General features: G+C 41.0%; 1 protein-coding gene and 1 pseudogene across 1 annotated transcript; one reads left to right on the top strand and one right to left on the bottom strand.

Annotated features, from left to right (window-relative positions):
- Window positions 1–529: 529 nt before the first annotated feature.
- LOC115111169 (endosome-associated-trafficking regulator 1-like) lies at window positions 530–10,360 on the bottom strand (annotated as a pseudogene).
- Window positions 10,361–10,517: 157 nt separating this feature from the next.
- LOC115111324 (serine/threonine-protein kinase Chk2-like) lies at window positions 10,518–18,354 on the top strand. Its single transcript, XM_029637255.2, has 15 exons — window positions 10,518–10,605; window positions 11,525–11,818; window positions 13,008–13,132; window positions 13,240–13,372; window positions 13,572–13,662; window positions 13,771–13,870; window positions 13,955–14,008; window positions 14,260–14,324; window positions 14,504–14,603; window positions 15,174–15,260; window positions 15,478–15,641; window positions 16,483–16,601; window positions 16,806–16,891; window positions 17,032–17,151; window positions 17,410–18,354. Exons 2-15 carry the CDS (start codon window positions 11,551–11,553, stop codon window positions 17,467–17,469), a joined length of 1,572 nt encoding a protein of 523 aa, XP_029493115.1. The 5' UTR covers window positions 10,518–10,605; window positions 11,525–11,550; the 3' UTR covers window positions 17,470–18,354.
- Window positions 18,355–20,020: the final 1,666 nt, after the last annotated feature.

Below are 20,020 nucleotides of genomic sequence, written 5' to 3' on the forward strand. Positions count from 1 at the left end.
ACCAGTACAATTAACAACTATCAAAGACACTCATTACTAACCAGACTGACAGTCTTAGCAAAAGTGGATACAATACCATTTCTGGTTAAAAAAATGTAGTGGTATCAGCAGTTGGAAAACTTAGCACGCAATTAACTGACAAGTAGCTACAGGAAGTCTCCTGATAATTCCTACTACGAATAGTAGGACTACGTTCAAGCAAAGATTGTGGAACATATGCAGTGTAAAATGTGTAAACAATGCTCACAAAATAATACACAAACAACTGAGTCACAGTCATATTTGCCTCAGCTTTAAATACAGCTGTTAGCATATTGTTTTCAAATGGCCTGTTAAAGTGGTTCAAAACTAAACATTTTATGAAGTACAAGTAAAAAAAAGCAATATCTCTTATTTTGTCACAAATCAGTGCACACACTACAACTTTAGATTATCTGGGAATGTTGAGTGACAATGACACGCCATAATTGTTTTCCAGTTTCTTGATGGATGGTCCTAGATCTAAATTCTATAGCCTCCTTAAACTCCATCAGCCTTCATTGTGAATCTCAGATATGTTGTCAATGGACTGCAGCAGTTGAGATACCAGACAAAGAGTTTCTGCTCCTGTAAGTAATTTCCTGGGGACAGAATCAAACCGAAAGCCTGGTCATAGAACTTGGAGCAAATACCACAATGTTTAATTATGGTTAGAAAACACTATGAACTGAACTTGCACGTTGCATTTTACCAAATACCCACACAATCAATATGAGGAACTGTGAATCCACATCTGTATGTAGATGACACTTTGGAAGAGAAACCTTACTTGATGGAAGTCTCAGCATTGAGTGCTGCTTTGTTAAGGTACTCCGAGGCCACTTGCGCGTTATGTTTCATTGTATTTAAGGCAGCTGTCTCTCTAGCTCGAAGTCTCTCATTCTCATACCGGCACCCCTCTACTTGGCCCTGCAATATAAAGAGTATCACATCATGCAACACATCATTCCTCTAGGATTTTTTTTCAGCAGTGGTGGCAAGGGTTGCGCTACTAGCATTAGCACAATGTCATGCTAGCTGTTTCCATAGATACACTTCCAGTCATTGAGCCAACAACTATCCATTTGAAAGTGTGTCTCGGGCAAAAAAAAAATAATAATAATAATAATACACACATACATCCATACATACACTGAGTGGACAAAGCATTAGGAAAATTTTCCTAATATGGAGTTGCACCCCCCTTTGCCCTCCGAACAGCTTTAAATTGTGGGGAATGACTCTACAAGGATGCTGGCCCACATTGACTTCAATGCTTCCCACAGTTGTATCAAGTTGGCTGAATGTCCTTTGGGTAGTGTACCATTCTTGAAACACAGGGCAAACTGTTAGTGTGAAAAACCCAGCAGCATTGCAGTTCTTGACACTCAAACCGGTACGCATGGTACCTACAACCATACCCCTTTGAAAAGGTACTTAAATCTTTTGTCTTGCCCATTCAAACTCTGCATGGCACACATACACAATCCATGTCTCAATTGTCTCAAGCTTAAAAATCCTTCTTCAACCTGTCCCCTCTTCATCTACACCAATTTACGTGATTTAACAAGTGACATCAATAAGGGATCATATCTATCACCTGGTCAGTCTATGCCAAGGAAAGAGCAGGTGTTCCTAATGTTGCATACATTCAGTATGTATGCATGTACACTATCGTTCAAAAGTTTAGGGTCACTTAGAAATGTCCTTGTTTTTGAAAGACAAGCTAATTTGTTGTACATTAAAATAACATCAAATTGATCAGAAATACAGTGTAGCCATTGTTAATGTTGTAAATGACTATTGTAGTTGGAAACGGCAGAATTGTTTTATGTCATATCTACATAGGTGTACACAGGCCCATAATCAGCAACCATCACTCCTGTGTTCCAATGGGACGTTGTGTTAGCTCATCCAAATTGATCATTTTAAAAGGATAATTGATCATTAGAAAACCCCTTTGCAATTATGTTAGCACAACTGAAAACTGTTGTTCTGATTAAAGAATGGCCTTCTTTAGACTAGTTGAGTATCTGGAGCATCAGCATTTGTGGGTTCGATTACAGGGTCAAAATGGCCAGAAACAAAGAATTTCTTCTGAAACTCGTCAGTCTATTCTTGTTCTGAGAAATGAAGGCTATTCCATGTGAGAAATTGCCAAGAAACTGAAGATCTCATACAATACTGTGTACTACTCCCTTCACAGAACAGCGCAAGCTGGCCCTAACCAGTATAGAAAGAGGAGTGGGAGCCCCGGTGCACACCTGAGCAAGAGGACAAGTATATTAGAGTGTCTAGTTTGAGAAACAGACGCCTCACAAGTCCTCAACTGGCAGCTTCTTTAAATAGTACCCGCAAAACACCAGTCTCAATGTCAACAGTGAAGAGGTGACTCCGAGATGCTGGCCTTCTACGCAGAGTTGCAAAGAAAATGCCATATCTCAGACTGGCCAACAAAAAGAAAAGATTAAGATGGGCAAAAGAACACAGACACTGGACAGAGGAAGACTGGAAAAAAAGTGTTATGGATAGACAAAGTTTGAGGTGTTCGGATCACAAAAAACATTTGTGAGACGAGGAAAAAAAAGAAAAGATGCAGGAGGAGTGCTTGACGCCTTCTGTCAAGCATGGTGGAGGCAATGTGACCGTCTGGGGGTGCTTTTGTGGTGGTAAAGTGGGAGATTTGTACAAGGTAAAAAGGATCTTGAAGAAGGAAGGTAATCCCTCCATTTTGCAACACCATGCAATACCCTGTGGACGGCGCTTAATTGGAGCCAATTTCCTCCTACAACAGGACAATGACCCAAAGCACAGCTCCAAACTATGCAACAAATATTTAGGGAAGAAGCTGTCAGCTGGTATTCTGTCTATAATGGAGTGGCCAGCATAGTCACCTGATCTCAACCCTATTGAGCTGCACTTAGAAAGGACATTTCTAAGTGACCCCAAACTTTTGAACGGTAGTATATACAGTATATATATATTCTTTTAAATACCGTTTTTTTTGCTGCGTTGGCCACCTCTGCTAAATTAATATAGGGGAAACACTGTGCAAACATATGTCAATAGAGCTAATCATGCAGTAACACCAGTAAGAGTCAAACCTGTAATTGATGAAGCTCCTGTTTGAGTTTTGAAACAATGTTTTCAGCCTTCACTGCTCGTTTCTGTCAAGAAGAAAATGTCCAAGTAATGAATAAGACTTCATTTCAACACACTTCTGTTTAGTAACTAATTATGACATTTCCTTGTAATCTTAGTGAGCTATTCATTGCATTTAGAAAGTATTCAGACCACTTTACTTTTTCCACATGTTGTTATAGCCTTATTCTAAAATTGATTAAATTAATGTATTTCATCGATCTACACACACACAATACCCCATAATGACAAAGTGAAACAGGTTTTTAGAATTTTTAGCATATTTATTAAATAAAAAACAAACCTTATTTACAGTTGTCAGAAGTTTACATACACTTAGGTTGGAATCATTAACACTCGTTTTTCAACCAATCGATACATTTCTTGTTAACAAACTATAGTTTTTGCAAATCAGTTAGGACATCTACTTTGTGCATGACACAAGTCATTTTTCCAACAATTGTTTACAGACAGATTATTTCACTTATAATTCACTATCACAACTCCAGTGGGTCAGAAGTTTACATACACTAAGTTGACTGCCAGCTTGGCCTACCTTCAAACCTTCAAGCCAAGACCTCAGAAAAAGTATTGTAGACGTCCACAAGTCTGGTTCATCCTTGGGAGCAATTTCCAAACGCCTGAAGGTACCACTTTCTTCTGTACAAACAATAGTACGCAAGTATAAACACCATGGGACCACGCAGCCGTCAAACCACTCAGGAAGGAAACACATTCTGTCTCCTAGAGATGAACGTACTTTGGTGCGAAAATTGCAAATCAATCCCAGAACAACAGCAAAGGACCTTGTGAAGATGCTGGAGGAAACAGGTACAAAAGTATTTACATCCACAGTAAAATGAGTCCTGTATCGACATAACCTGAAAGGCCGCTCAGCAAGGAAGAAGCCACTGCTCCAAAACCGCCATAAAAAAGCCAGACTACGGTTTGCAACTGCACATGGGGACAAAAATCGTACTTTTTGGAGAAATGTCCTCGGGTCTGATGAAACAAAAATAGAACTGTTTGACCATAATGACCATTATGTTTGGAGGAAAAAGGGGGAGGCTTGCAAGCCGAAGAACACCATCCCAACCGTGAAGCACGGGGGTGACAGCATCATGTTGTGGGGGTGCTTTGCTGCAGGAGGGACTGGTGCACTTCACAAAATAGATGGCATCATGAGGTCGGAAAATTATGTGGATATATTGAAGCAACATTTCAAGACATCCGTCATGAAGTTAAAGCTTGGTCGCAAATGAGTCTTCCAAATGGACAATGACCCCAAGCATACTTCCAAAGTTGTGGCAAAATGGCTTAAGGACAACAAAGTCAAGGTATTGGAGTGGCCATCACAAAGCCCTGACCTCAGTCCTATAGAAAATGTGTGGGCAGAACTGAAAAAGCGTGTGCGAGCAAGGAGGCCTACAAACCTGACTCAGTTACACCAGTTCTGTCAGGAGGAATGGGCCAAAATGCAACAAACTTATTGTGGGAAGCGTGTGGAAAGCTACCTGAAATGTTTGACCCAAGTTAAACCATTTAAAGGCAATGCTACCAAATACTAATTGAGTGTATGTAAACTTCTGACCCACTGGGAATGTGATAAAAGAAAAAAGCTGCAATAAATCATTCGCTACTATTATTCTGACATTTCACATTCTTAAAATAAGTGGTGATCCTAACTGACCTAAGACATGGAATTTTTACAAGGATTAAATGTCAGGAATTGTGAGAAACTGAGTTTAAACGTATTTGGCTAAGGTGAATGTAAACTTCCGACTTCAACTGTACATAAGTATTCAGAACCTTTGTTATGAGACCCTTTGCTATCAAATTAAATTGATTGGACATGATTTGGAAAGGCACACACCGGTCTATAGAAGGTCCCACAGTTGACAGTGCATGTCAGAGCAAAAAACAAACCATGAGATTGAAGGAATTGACCGTAGAGCTCCGAGACAGGATTGTGTCTAGGAACAGATCTGGGGAAGAGTACCAAAAAATGTCTGCAGCATTGAAGATCCCCAAGAACACAGTGTCCATCATTCTTAAATGGAAGAAGTTTAGAACCACCAAGATTATTCCTAGAGCTGGCCACTTGGCCAAACTGAGCAATCGGGGGAGAATGGCCTTGGTCAAGGAGGTGACCAAGAACCCAATGGTCACTCTGACAGAGCTCCAGAGTTCCTCTGTGGAGATGGGAGAACGTTCCAGAAGGACAACCATCTCTGCAGCACTCCACCAATCAGGCCTTTATGGTAGAGTGGCCAGACAGAAGCCACTCCTCAATAAAAAACACATGGCAGCCAGCCCAGTTCCTGTGTGGAGATGGGAGAACCTTCTAGGAAAACCATCTCTACCAATCAGACGGAAGTCACTCCTCAGTAAAAGGCACATGACAGCCCGCTTGGAGTTTGCCAAAAGGCACCTAAAGACTCTCAGACTATGAGAAACAAGATTATCTGGTCTGATGAAACCAAGATTAAACTCTTTGGCCTGAATGCCAAGCATCACGCCTAGAGGAAATCTGGCACCATCCCTACGGTGAAGCATGGTGGTGGCAGCATCATGCTGTGGGGATGTTTTTCAGCAGCAGGGACTGGGAGACTAATCAGGATCAAGTGAAAGATGAACTGAACAAAGTACAGAGAGATCTTTGATGAAAACATGCTCCAGAGCACTCAGGACCTCAGACTGGGGTGAACGTTAACCTTGCCACAGGACAACAACCCTAAACACAAGGACAAGACAACGCAGGAGTGGCTTCAGGACATGTCTCTGAATGTCTTGGAGTGGCCCAGCCAGAGCCCGGATTTGAACCCGATCGAACATCTCTGGAGAGACCTGATAATAGCAATGCATCGACGCTCCCCATCCAATCTGACAGAGCTTGAGAGGATCTGCAGAGAAGAATGGGAGAAACTCCCCAAATACAGGTGTGTCAAGCTTGTAGCGTCATACCCAAGAAGACTCAAGGCTGTAATCACTGCCAACGGTGCTTCAACAAAGTACCGAGTAAAGGGTCTGAATACTTATGTAAATGTGATAAGTTTTTATTTTTAATACATTTGAAAAAAAAAATGCTTTGTCAGTATAGGGTATTGTCTGTAGATTGGAGGAAAAAACAATTGAATCAATTTTAGAATAAGGCTGTAACATTACAAAATGTGGGAAAAGTCAAGGGGTCTCAATACTTTCCGAATGCAGAGTATTTCACATCTTCTAGATGATCAGTGAACAAAACATTCTTAAATCCTTGATAAACTGATGAAGTAGGAGAAAGAGGGACAGGTGCATACGGTCATTAATTGCAGGTTCTGCTCTACGGAGTGGACCATGGTCTCTAAAGCATGAGCCTCCCTCTCCCCCTGCACTCTTCTCTTGTGCAACTCATCTGTGAGGTGTCGAATTCTATGGGTCAGTCAGAGACATGATGATGAGCATAGGTTAAACATTCATTAAATAGCATGAACATGTGTACAATTGACATCTTAAATATACATCTAAAGAGTGATATTCAAAGCCTTACTCCCATGCCATAACATAATATACGGGCTTTAACACCATCCCCTAAATCCCTCTCACACTCCAGCAAGGTCTGTTCTCAGCAGACCATATCACTTCTGTCCACCTACCTTTGATCATCCTTCTCAGACTTTTTCACAAGATATTTAATGTTATTCCTGAGCTGCGTATTTTCCTCCCTCAGCTTTAAAAGAGAAACAGAAAATACAAAATAAAGGACTTGTGGCCAATCACATATATACTACAAAGTAGGATCTGTGAGTTAGCCAGCTAACTTTGCTAAAACAACCATTGATAAGCAGCCTCAGATCCACTTTAATAACTCTACCTACATGTACAGTCGTGGCCAAAAGTTTTGAGAATGACACAAATATTAATTTTCAGTCTGCTGCCTCAGTTTGTATGATGGCAATTTGCATATACTCCAGAATGTTATGAAGAGTGATCAGATGAATTGCAATTAATTGCAAAGTCCCTATTTGCCATGCAAATGAACTGAACTCCCCAAAAAGCATTTCCACTGCATTTACAGCCCTGCCACAAAAGGACTAGCTGACATCATGTCAGTGATTCTCTCGTTAACACCGGTGTGAGTGTTGAAGAGGACAAGGCTGGAGATTTCTCTGTCATGCTGATTGAGTTCAAATAACAGACTGGAAGCCTCAAAAGGAGGGTGGTGCTTGGAATCATTGTTCTTCCTCTGTCAACCATGGTTACCTGCAAGGAAACACGTGCCGTCATCATTGTTTTGCACAAAAACGGCTTCATAGGCAAGGATATTGCGGTGGGTAAGATTGCACCTAAATCAACCATTTATCAGATCATCAAGAACTTCAAGTAAAGCGGTTCAATTGTTTTGAAGAAGGCTTCAGGGCACCCAAGAAAGTCCAGCAAGCACCAGGACCGTCTCCTAAAGTTGATTCAGCTGCGGGATCGGGGCACCACCAGTACAGAGCTTGCTCAGGAATGGCAGCAGGCAGGTGTGAGTACATCTGCATGCACAGTGAGGCGAAGACTTCTGGAGGATGGCCTGGTGTCAAGAAGGGCAGCAAAGAAGCCTCTTCTCTCCAGGAAAAACATCAGGGACAGACTGATATTCTGCAAAAGGTACAGGGATTGGATGCTGAGGACTGGGATAGTCATTTTCTCTGATTCCCCTTTCCTATTGTTTGGGGCATCCGGAAAAAAGCTTGTCCGTAGAAGACAAGATGAGCGCCACCATCAGTCCTGTGTCATGCCAACAGTAAAGCATCCTGAGAGAATTCATGTGCGGGGTTGCTTCTCAGCCAAGGGAATGGGCTCACTCACAATTTTGCCTAAGAACACAGCCATGAATAAGGAATGGTACCAACACATCCTCCGAGAGCAACTTCTCTCAACCATCCAGGAACAGTTTGGTGACAAACAATGCCTTTTCCAGCATGATGGAGCACCTTACCACAAGGCAAAAGTGATAACTAAGTGTCTCGGGGAACAAAACATTTATATTTTGGGTCCATGGCCAGGAAACTCCCCAGATCTTAATCCCATTGAGAACTTGTGGTCAATCCTCAAGAGGCGGGTGGACAAACAAAACCCTACAAATTCTGACAAACTCCAAGCATTGATTATGCAAGAATGGGCTGCCATCAGTCAGGATGTGGCCCAGAAGTTAATTGACAGCATGCCAGGGTGGATTTCAGAGGTCTTGAAAAAGAAGGGTCAACACTGCAAATATTGATTCTTTGCATCAACTTCATCCAATTGTCAATAAAAGCCTGACACTTATGAAATGCTTGTAATTATACTTCAGTATTCCATAGTAACATCTGACAAAAATATCTGAAGACACTGAAGCAGCAAACTTCGTAGAAATTAATATTTGTGTCTATCTCAACTTTTGGTCACGACTGTACATATTACCTCAACTAACCGGTGCCCCTGCACATTGACTCTGTACCACTACCCCTTGTATATAGCTTCGTTATTGTTATTTTAATGCTGCTCTTTAATGATTGGTTAAGGGCTTATAAGTTAGCATTTCACTGTAACTACACCCGTTGTATTTGGCACATGTCACAAATAAATGTTGATTTGATAAAATAACTGATTTTCTGCTTAATTAAAAAACCTAAACTTGCATTTGTGATTATGTTTGAGTCCATTAGACCATGCCCATTTCAAGCTTATGTTCCAAAAAAAATGTAAAGTTATTTTAGAAAATGTTGGCAACTTAGCTGACTAACTAATTGATACCCCTATGACACCCAGTTTGAAGGGAAGTGCATCTGTAAGCAAAGAGATACGAAAATAACCTTTTGTTGACCCCTATGGCCATTCTCTGTACTACTCTTCTTGGTCTTGTAGGAGAGCTCTGCCATGGATGTTTCGTCATCTCCCTCATAGTTCACTGGTGCACTCCTGTACTGGGGAGCCTTTGGTGAGAATTATTCATCCACCTGCCATACAGATAAGGAAGTATCCTCTTCTTCCTCGGTGCACAGGGAAGATTGACCCGAGTATGTGCTGCTGTCTGCTGCTGCAGTGCCACACAGTCTAAATTCATGTGCCTCCTCAATGGCTGATGGCTGGTAACTCCCAGCCCACTCCTTTGTCTCATTGTCCAGAGACTGATTGATCAAAGCTCTTAGGGCCCGGGATAGTATATTCCCCCTCTGCCAGGAATGTGCTCCCATATGCCTCCTATAACACAAAATGCAACAGTAAGAATGTAGGTCACCTTCACATAAAAATGACATCAAAAGTAACAATCTGACCATCTTTTCAGACTTTGAATATTATGCTGTGACATTTTTCCAATGAATGAACACCTCCAATGACTAAACACCAAATTACTTGCATATGCTTTGTAACAGTTAATCTCTGGGATTGAATGGAACACTGGTTCATTAAAAATTATCAGCACCTTTCGCGTTGGGTACTTCTTCTCATCTGAATCCTCTTGGTTTTTACTGCGGATTAACTCTTTGAAGGAAAAGGGATTCATATCATCACCATCTTCTTGGACTTCATCTATGAAATAAGACATATCGTTACATATTTGGATGTTAGTAATTTTCAAACTGTCTAGTTGTCATTATTGGAGAAATACAAGAGTTGGACAATGTTGTGGATGTGTGGGGGTCAATGCCCCTACTCCAAGTGCCATGTGATTTGTAATGACCTGTGAGTCCAGAATGTCTCACTAAATGACAGCACCGTGCCAGAGTACTTTTACCAGGGGGAAGCGTGCCCCCTACTGGCCATCCAACACCATGCCATCAGCATGATTTCAAACAACCACCTAGGCCAAACAGCAGAGATTTTAAACCTAACACTAATAACACACGCTGATCACTCTTCGATGGCGTTGAATAGATGTGTCCCTGCCTTAGATAGATGGGATGTGTGTTGTCTCATACAATGATGTGAATATTATTAAGTAGCCTATGTCATCTGGTCACTGATCAACTAGCTACTATAGCTAGCTTAGTATCTATACTGGATTTGCTATGGAATTAACAATTTACCATCTTGAATTATAAGAGCTTTTGCAGATGTTTTATGCTTTGCCATGTTGATGGTTAACCAGTCAATCGGCGATGGAATGGTAGCTAGGTTGCGAAAAACAAGTGTGACACGGTCCATTTGATTATTAACTCCCGAAATAATGTAGCTACTTGCTAATAACTCGATGTAGAAAAAATGAATTGTCCTAAGAATGGTAATTGATCAAAATGGCATGGTCCACATCAGATGTGTACGTTCATGCAGCAAACGTTAGCTAGCTGCTGAAAATCACGTGGAAAATCCTAAACTTCTCACTTGCTAAAATTCAGGTGACGTAAAATGAAAAACAAACAAAACATTTCCCGTGAGTCTCTAGAGATCCAATTTCCCCGGCAAATCTACACGTGCCGCGATTAATTCGAAATCCCGGTAAGTGTATTTAAATGGTCATTCTTATCAATATCATGTTTAAAATATAGTTCATTTGCACACACTATAGCTAGCGAGCCGTCACATTTCTTCGGCTACCAAACAACCACTTCATTTCGTTGACGTGCTAGCTGCGGAAATTGGCACACCTGTGAAACTAATTTAGTTTTGCGCTAGCTATCCATGTTTGGTGAGGATAGCGAGGGCCGGTTACCAGATAATACTACGTACTGTTAGCAATAAGTTATAGATAAGAAACGTATTTGTATAGAGATGGAGCATGGTGAATGAATTCCACTTAACTTATGGAGTTGCCAAGATCATGGATTTTCCAGATACCGCACATTGTGAATTCATAATCATTCGTTCATATCATTGTCATGCATTCATATTCATACTGCACGGCGCCCTATGTAGGCCTTGTATTCTCACATGCAAGTTATAAGGACTTTGTTAAGTTTACGGATTTTTATTTTTTTTATTTGATTTATTTCACCTTTATTTAACCAGGTAGGCTAGTTGAGAACAAGTTCTCATTTACAACTGCGACCTGGCCAAGATAAAGCATAGCAGTGTGAACAGACAACAACACAGAGTTACATATGGAGTAAACAATAAACAAGTCAATAACACCGTAGAAAAAGAAAAGAGTCTATATACATTGTGTGCAAAAGGCATGAGGTAGGCGAATAATTACAATTTAGCAGATTAACACTGGAGTGAAATGATCAAATGGTCATGTGCAGGTACTGGTTTGCAAAAGAGCAGAAAGGTAAATAAATAAAAACAGTATGGGGATGAGGTAGGTAAATTGGGTGGGCTATTTACCGATGGACTATGTACATGTGGGGCACATTGTTTGGAAATTTGAAAGATGTGTCGATCACCTGAGTGGTGTGTTTATTATTTACTTTAATAGACCACGACAGAGGAGAAATATTGACCATGTCCCAAGAGAAGCCAGACGCTTGCAGCCAGACCCAGTCACAGCCAGATGCTTGCAGCCAGACCCAGTCACAGCCTCCGACCCAGTCCCAGAGTGGCTCCAGCTCCTCCTCTGCTCCAGGCTCTGCCAGCCAGTCATCCTCTGGGTCTGGCACAGTCAGTTCAGTGGACACCATCCCCGTTAGGGACCTGGGCTCCATACCAGAGGAGCATGAGCCACAGCCCTGGGGCCTCCTGCTGCCTATGCAGAGAGGCTTCAGAGCCCACAGTGAGTTCAACAACCACATGACGTGCACCTGTTACTTGGGTGGTTAGGATGCCTTTAGGCAGGGCAGTTTAGTTGTTTTAAATGTTTTTCTGCAGTTTGTACTGATCACGTTTTGCACAATAGTGCTGGAACATTCTTTTGAGGTCTGTTTGAGCCCATTTGGTGGAGTGTGACCAGGGCACGGTTTCTCAAAAGCATCTTCAGGCTAAGTTCACTGTTAAAACCTTCGTAGGAGCATAATTACATCTCTGAGCTGTTTCCCAAAACATCAAGTGCAACGTTAATAATGAAAGCGCTTGTAATCTAATGCCTGCCTAAGACCACTTGTAGAACAGCTAAGTGTGTCGTTAATGCTTTTTTTTGCCCTCAAGCATCACTTTATACACAAGATCTCTGCTAAAGATAGAATAAAAATATAAACAGTAGGCTATAGGCCCATTTCAATCATATTAAAATGCATTTAATGTTCAATTGAGTTCTATTTTTCTACTTGTAGGCTACCGTCTGTAATTTATCAATATATTTCATGATGTGTAGCCTAACATGTGCACAATGATGTCCCAAATTGGGGTTTTGTGCATTTTTATTTGGTAAGCATTAGAGTAAGCCATTTCAGTATTAGCAGCAGTAGGTGTTAATATCTTTCTAGGAGATATTACCACCTACTGAGAAAACAACGCACTAAGTAACCGTTTTCTCTGTGTGGCGTTTTGGGAAACTCATGTTACATTTTAACGGCCATTGTAGGAAAGATGTATTGTTAAAACACCTGTAAGGCGAAGTTCTATTGGGAAATCGGCCATGATCAATAAGTGTTTGACCATTTCAAATCATAAAACTACTGCAGCAGCACACTACAACATCGTCCTCTGAGCCACCATAATCCGTAATCACAATGTTCTTCAAGTGGTCTTCCGCCATAATCCGTAATCACAATGTTCTTCAAGTGGTCTTCCGCCATAATCCGTAATCACAATGTTCTTCAAGTGGTCTTCCGCCATAATCCGTAATCACAATGTTCTTCAAGTGGTCTTCCAGATCAGTAGCATTTCTGTTCATTTACACATTGCGCAATAATATGTCCTGCTGAAAGTGAGATTTTTTTGTTGTATTTTTCCACTAGCATCTGTGTATTCTCTTCTCTTAGCCTCTATTGAAATGATAGGTTTAGTTTTACTTTTTTCTCCAGACTGTGTTGAGGACGACGCTTGGTTTGGCCGGCACACTAAATGCAACTATTCCTTTGATGTCCCCATACTGAGGAAATCGTCCAGATTTGCTGCATACAGCAATAAACATTTTAGGATATTCAGAGTAGGTCGATTCAACTTTTCACCACTATCTATGTATTTTATTTAAGGGAGACCATTGTTTTGTTAATCAATGTGCTCTGTAATGACAGTCAGATCTTTACCTTGCAGGAGAAGAACATTGTCTATGTCTTTGACAACAGTAACAATGGCACGTTTGTTGACGGTAAAATGATTGGAAAAGGAAAAATGTTGCCACTAGCGAACAATGCAGTGTTGTCCCTTGCTGAAGAACGCCACAAAGGTACCTTTTTTTCAGAGGTTTATTTCAATACATTTCTGTTTAGGTCACTGATACTTAAATAGCAACAAGGAGGCCCTATCCATCATGACACTATATCCATGTATCTCTAAACGTTAAGTATGCTGCATCATTCCCTTAATGGTGATGTCGGCCTTAGTCTTTGCATTAATAATCAATTCAACTGATTTTTCTTCAATAGTGTTTGTGTTCATTGATCTCATGGTGGATGAGCAGTCCAACCTACCCAAAGAGTTAAGCGAGAAATACATGATCACCAAAAAGATTGGAGTGTAAGTGAGAATTTTATTAATTTTAACTTGTGTATTTTACTAAATCTTGTTACTCATGGTTTTGTTTTGAATTACAGAATAACATTCTAATATGATTTGTTATACCAGTGGTGTGTGTGGGGAAGTGAAGCTGGCTTTTGAGAGGGCCACTTGCAAAAAGGTGGCCTTGAAGACTATCAACAAGAAAGATTTCCCGGCATCTGTTGGCGTAAGTATTATCACCATTTTCCTCCTCTTCTAGTTTATGAATAATAACTACTGCAATATAACACTTATCTTTGTTCAATTATAGACTGCCACGCGAAGTGCAGAACGAGAGATCCAGATTCTTCAAAAGATTGACCATGTCAGTATTATATCTAGAACTTATTATGATGTAATAACTGCCAAGGAGCCTAGTAAAGAAATGTCTCTTCATGTCCAACAATGTTTTCTTTCCCTGGGGTAATCAAATGCCATAGAAGTAGTCATTTTCAATGCATGTTTTCTACTGGACAAAGCCACAGACATCACACTTTTCTACCACTTTGTATCAAAATGTCCTCAAGTATTTGCCTGCTAATTTTCTGTGTAACTTTTGCCTCCTGTCTTTTCCAGCCTTGTCTGATCAAAACAAAAGACTTCTTCCAAACAGATGACTCATACTACATTGTTTTAGAGCTGTGAGTTTAGTTTTTCATTCAAACAGCCACTTTTTTTTATTTTATCAATGAGAAACCATTATAATTTTCATTGCGTGTAATAATTTCTGTAGCTCCCCGAAGAAGTATAATTGTCACAAGCATAGTATTTCCCTTCCCCTTTGTTTTCTGTTTCAACTGATGGCATGTGTGTGTTTCAGCATGGAGGGTGGAGAACTCTACGACCGGGTCAAAAGCAAGCAACAGATCAAGGAGCCGATTGCCAAGCTATATTTTTACCAGATGTTGAAAGCAGTAGAGGTGGGTGGATTGATGTATTTTTCTTTTTTTCCCTTCATAATTTTGAGAATAGTGATGTTTATGGTTTGCCTGACGACTCTCACTGAATGCTTCCGCTGCTTTATCAATTTCTACATACTTCAGTCTGAATCTGCCATCATTGAGGTCGTTTGTGGTGACTATGGGTGTTGTACAAAATAAAGTCATAAGCAATTGGATCGTCTCTAACCAGAGTATCAAAGCCAATGACCCATATTAAACGGCACTACCCACTTGTTCTGGCTCTGGATTTCTAGGACCAGTCAGACGGTCTGAATGTGTTCGTGTTCTAGAAGGGTCGGGGAGGGATTCAAATCCAGACTCATTGAGGAGAAGAAACAAACGCTTTTGGGTGTGGCAATTGGCCGGAGCAATGAGTCTGGGTAGCCAGGCAAATTCATGGTAGGATTTATTAAATATATTTTGGTGTGATGTTGAAATGTCCAAATACGCCATACCTTTACACATCTTGTTTCATACTGGAGATACTGTCGCTTGAGTAGATATTCAACTGCTTCCTTATGCTGGTTTATCTCTCATTCCTTCCACTAGTACCTTCACAACAATGGCATCATCCACAGAGACCTCAAACCTGAAAATGTGCTGCTTTCGTCTCACGACGATGTTTGCATCATCAAGGTAAGGTTTCTCAAATCCCAATGTGGGTCTTTCTTCCACAGTGCATGATCATGGTAGATCAAGACTATGAGGGCAGATAAAGTTATCCACTTATTCATTGTCCTCCTGAAGTGGACCTCTAGACACACTAGATCTGGAGAAGGGGGAAAAAAAACTAAAAGCTTGGTTGAATAGCCTCACTGAAGTGAAGAGTTACAGGCCTCTCTCTCTGTGACAGATCACAGACTTTAATCAGTCCAAGATACTGGAGGAGTCTGCCCTGATGAGGACCCTTTGTGGAACACCCACATACCTGGCACCAGAGGTGTTTACAGACGCAGTCACTGTGGGCTACAGCAGGGCTGTAGACGCCTGGAGTTTAGGGGTCGTCCTGTTTGTGTGGTAGGGATCCATGTTCCTGATGCCAGGATCACAGACATAAGTGCTGCTTGCTCTGACTAGTAGATATACAGGACTGTCAGCTTTAATTTGAGGGTATTTTCATCCATATTGGGTGAACCGTTTAGAAATTACAACACTTTATGTACACAGTCCTCCCATTTTAGGGGACCAAAGTATTGGGACAAACTCACTTATGTATATTAAAATAGTCAAAGGTTAATTATTTGGTCCAATACTCCTAGCACACAATGATTACATCAAGCTTGTGACTCTACAAACTTGTTGGATGCATTTGCTGTTTGTTTTGGTTGTGTTTCAGATTATTTTGTGCCCAATATGAATTAATAGTAAGTAATGTAGTGTGTCATTTGAGTCACTTTTATTGTAAATAAGAAAATGTTTCTAAACATTACTACATTAATGTGGATGCTACCATGATTATGGAATTCAGGTATATCCCTAATCATGGTAGTAGTGTTTAGAAACATTCTATTTACAATAGTGACTCCAAAATGACACATTATTTACCATTCATTTCTATTAGGCACAAAATAATCTGAATCGCAAACAGCAACTGCATCCAACAGGTTTGTAGCGTCACAAGCTTGATGTAATGCTTGATGTAATCATTGCGTGCTAGGAATATTGGACCAAAAAAGTGCCATTGTCCCAATAGTTTTGTTGCAACTTTAAATGTTTCCAGGCTTATCAGTGTACTAAGGGCATTGTAATGCAACTATTTCAATAAATTTGCAAATATCAGCACATACAGTTTTCCTGTTCACAGATTCACTTAAGTGTTAATACTTTTATATGTGACGTTTACTTCTCTCCCCCTCAGTTTGGCAGGCTATCCCCCATTCTACCCGAATGCACGAATTGGTTTGTCAGTCAGTGATCAAATCACCCAGGGAATATATACATTTATTCCATCAAAATGGGACGGCATCTCCGATGATGGTAAGGGACTAATATAAATCTTCAAAATGACCTAAAAATGTACTGCATGCATGTTTGGCACTGTCATACGTGTGCTAGAGAACATACATTTGAAATGGATTCCACCTGTCTTGGGTTTGTAAACAACTTTTGCTACTTTACTACAGTCGTATTGATAATTCAATGTTGTCCGATTACTACTTTTACTTATCCAATAATGTCTAGCCAAAGATGTTGTGAAGAAACTGCTTCGAGTGGACCCCAATGCCCGCCTCACCATTGAGGAGGCATTACAGCATCCCTGGCTGATGGTAAGGTTTATTGCTGTCTCATTGCCTGGCCCCAGTGCCATCAATGCGGGTATGTTTACTGCATAATGGGTATTTTGGGCTAGGCAGTTTTGTAAGTGGCAATGGCGAGTAATCTCTGATCCCATCAATCTCCATCTCAGGATGAGGCAATGAAGGAGACCGCTGAAGGCATCATGTACCCCAAGGACCCCGGAGATGCCGATGCCACAGCAGACCCCGGAGATGCCGATGCCACAGCAGACTCCGGAGATGCCACAGTAGTGAGCAACAATGTCATTCTACTACATTATTTTCCCACCCCTCTCCTGGGGGACCACTAGACAGTCCACATTTTTTGTTCTAGCCTGCTTTAACTAAGCAAGTTCTTGGTGTTTAGTTGAATTAGGTACCTAAGTGCAGGGCAAGGGAAAAAAAGTGAACTATCTAATGGTTCCTGCAGGAGAGGGTTTGCCATATGTCAGTATTGTCCAGAGTATGGTGTTGCTCACAAAATTGAAGTATGTCTCTTATTACTTTAGGCATCAACCGGAAAAAGGTCAAGAGATGATAAGGAAGAGCAGCAGCCAACAAAGAGGTGACCAGGCCCATCCACAGAGGCAACATGAGCCACATTCCACCCTCGTCACCCCATTGGAGACTCCCCTGATATTTTTCTTCTGGCAATTAGGCCTACTTGAAATCAGTATATTGCATTTCAACACCAATCACTGTAATCATTCCCACCTGTCCCTGTTCAGGATAGTGCAATCAACTGGAATTTACTTGATTACTGCATGTTGAGTTCCAACTCGTGGGCACATGCGGAGCTAGCTCCACATTGTTACGGTGGTGATATGTGAATGCTTCCATACAGCAGTTCTACATTAGCTAGTGTAAAGCATAGCAGGTACATTTTCAACTAACCAGTTCTTGGCGATACTTTTGTCATTCTCAATTCTGGAGAAAAGTATCTTCTCGATGTCCAGTTGCAGGTGGTTCTCCAAAAAGATATTAAATCCACATTTGCACCGAGTGAGGAGTTCCCTCGCCATTTTATCTGCATCTTGTGTTTCCCAGAGAGCTTTGCAGGAGCGTCACACAGTGGGACCAAAACAAATATCTGCAGACATGCAAGAGGCATTTGTATTTCTCACTCGATACAAAACGTGGATTTAATATCTGTTTGAATATTCATTTTTTTTTAGGGGAGAACCACCTGCAACTGGACATTTTTATAAGATATACTTTTCTCCTATATCAAGAACAAAGAAAGTATCACCAAGAACAGGTTAGTTGAAAATTGGTCCGCTATGCCTTATACTAGCATCAGCGCAACAATGTGGAGCTATGTCTACTGGAAATTGCCTCCTGTTTTGTAAATTGTTTTTGTACAAAAATGTTATTTTCCACTGGGTTTTTATTGTTGTGCATCCCATAATTCTTGATTTGTATCTCATAAAAAAAATCTTACTTTATTGAACATTTTCACCCCAGGTCAAGGTTCTTGTTCATTAACCTGAACCATCTAGCTACTAATTTTGCATCATATCATACAGTGGCTCATGTAAGGCACTCTGATCACCCACCCATAGAGCCTTTAAACAGAACATCAATCTCTAGGTCAACAAGCACAGCACAAGCATAATCAGTGCATTAATCTGTGAGTAGTGTTGCTGTTAATCATTGTGCAAGCTTTTATATCAAACTATATTCAGATTATCTCAGTTTGGCATTGGACCTGTCCCAGAGACGATACAGCCCTGTGTGCCTCATCAAGTGTCCCCCACTGGACCCGACTCTTCCAGCTCAACAGCTTGGGCTGATCCTTCAGGATGTCTAACGCCACCTAGGGGCTGAGAGCAAGCAGTCCATTTATTTAGGCTGACTCAAATGATTCTGTAAATGGGTAGCAATCAGACAATCCATAAATCTAAATATACTGTAGTATGTGGTTAAACAGACAATGTTCCTTGACTGTGTTGTAGGACCATATTTTCAGCAGAAATGTATGCTTCACCCAGTGATTGAACTCGGCTGGAGAAGTTGGTCCACTGCTCCTCACCTGCATGTTTTCACACATGGCCAGCAAGTTAGCCAGGCTGATGTCATCTCCACAGAGGAAGGGCTGCCTCTTGAGGAACATCTCCAGCTTCTCCAGGGTGTCACCCAGGTCTGCTAAAGCCCTCTCCACCTTCAGTGGGCCTGTAGGCTACCCTGTCATACGGGGCAGTAAAACCTACACCACAAAGCAGCAGTGTGCCAGCAACAACAGACACAACATCAGCTATAACATTGCCTACAAAAGTCTTATTGCAATTGTGTAATATCTAGGCTACAAAGATATGGTGGCAGTGGGACTAGGCTACATTTTACCTGCCATAAAGCATAGTGTGTTCCATGAGCGAGCCTTACCTCCATGATAAAGACCTTGGTTGCATGTGTTGGTATGGTGCCATCGAACCAGGGTCTAGCGTTAAGATGCAGTGCCATCGACTGCGGCCCCACATGTTTTGGTTACTGTAGAAACAACTGAAGCCCATTTTTTTATTGTCGATTGTGAAATAATAGCATAGATTGACTGTTGACATTTTGAAGAGCTAGGTAGGTAGCTTGCAAGTACACACACTGAGGATAACTCAACAGAGATCACCCATGAATGCCGAAGTAGGACAAAGTTCAAGGTACAGTAAGTAAGCTTACGTTCAATGCAGGACAGCTCTGCTTTTAAAACAATGTATCGCTCAGTCTGTTAATGTATCAAACATCAATATGCATTTCCATTTAACATGAATAATCTGTGTAGGAACCTTAAGGATAAGATTGCTTGCATGTTAGCTAGATGTTGTTGGTAACGTTAGCTGTAGCCCAAAGGCCGGCAGATGATAATATATGCTGGCCTTTGGGCTACGGCACTAGCTAGTAGCCCAGCCAGCTGTAAACTCACCTTTTCGTATCGCAACAGTTTTCACCGTGTGCGAAATGGTATTGCTCTACATGGTTGTGACAATACATCTAAATACACTTCTAATGCCTTTCTACCAGCCATTATAAACGTATTTGTATTCTTAACTATATACTAGGTACTGTAAACTACTTAGCCACCGCCAAGTGAGTCAAAACAAAGGCGTGCAAGCATATACTCAGTGCGTG

This window comes from Oncorhynchus nerka, linkage group LG27 (assembly GCF_034236695.1).
Source record: "Oncorhynchus nerka isolate Pitt River linkage group LG27, Oner_Uvic_2.0, whole genome shotgun sequence".
NCBI classification, from domain to species: Eukaryota; Metazoa; Chordata; class Actinopteri; order Salmoniformes; family Salmonidae; genus Oncorhynchus; species Oncorhynchus nerka.

Bases quoted from the DNA above. Each gene is read 5' to 3' on its own strand.
- LOC115111324 (XM_029637255.2), top strand. From the start codon at position 11,551: ATGTCCCAAGAGAAGCCAGACGCTTGCAGCCAGACCCAGTCACAGCCA. The intron at 13,133-13,239 runs GTAGGTCGATTC...TTTACCTTGCAG, and splicing joins AACATTTTAGGATATTCAGA to GAGAAGAACATTGTCTATGT. The intron at 13,663-13,770 runs GTAAGTGAGAAT...TTGTTATACCAG, and splicing joins ATCACCAAAAAGATTGGAGT to TGGTGTGTGTGGGGAAGTGA.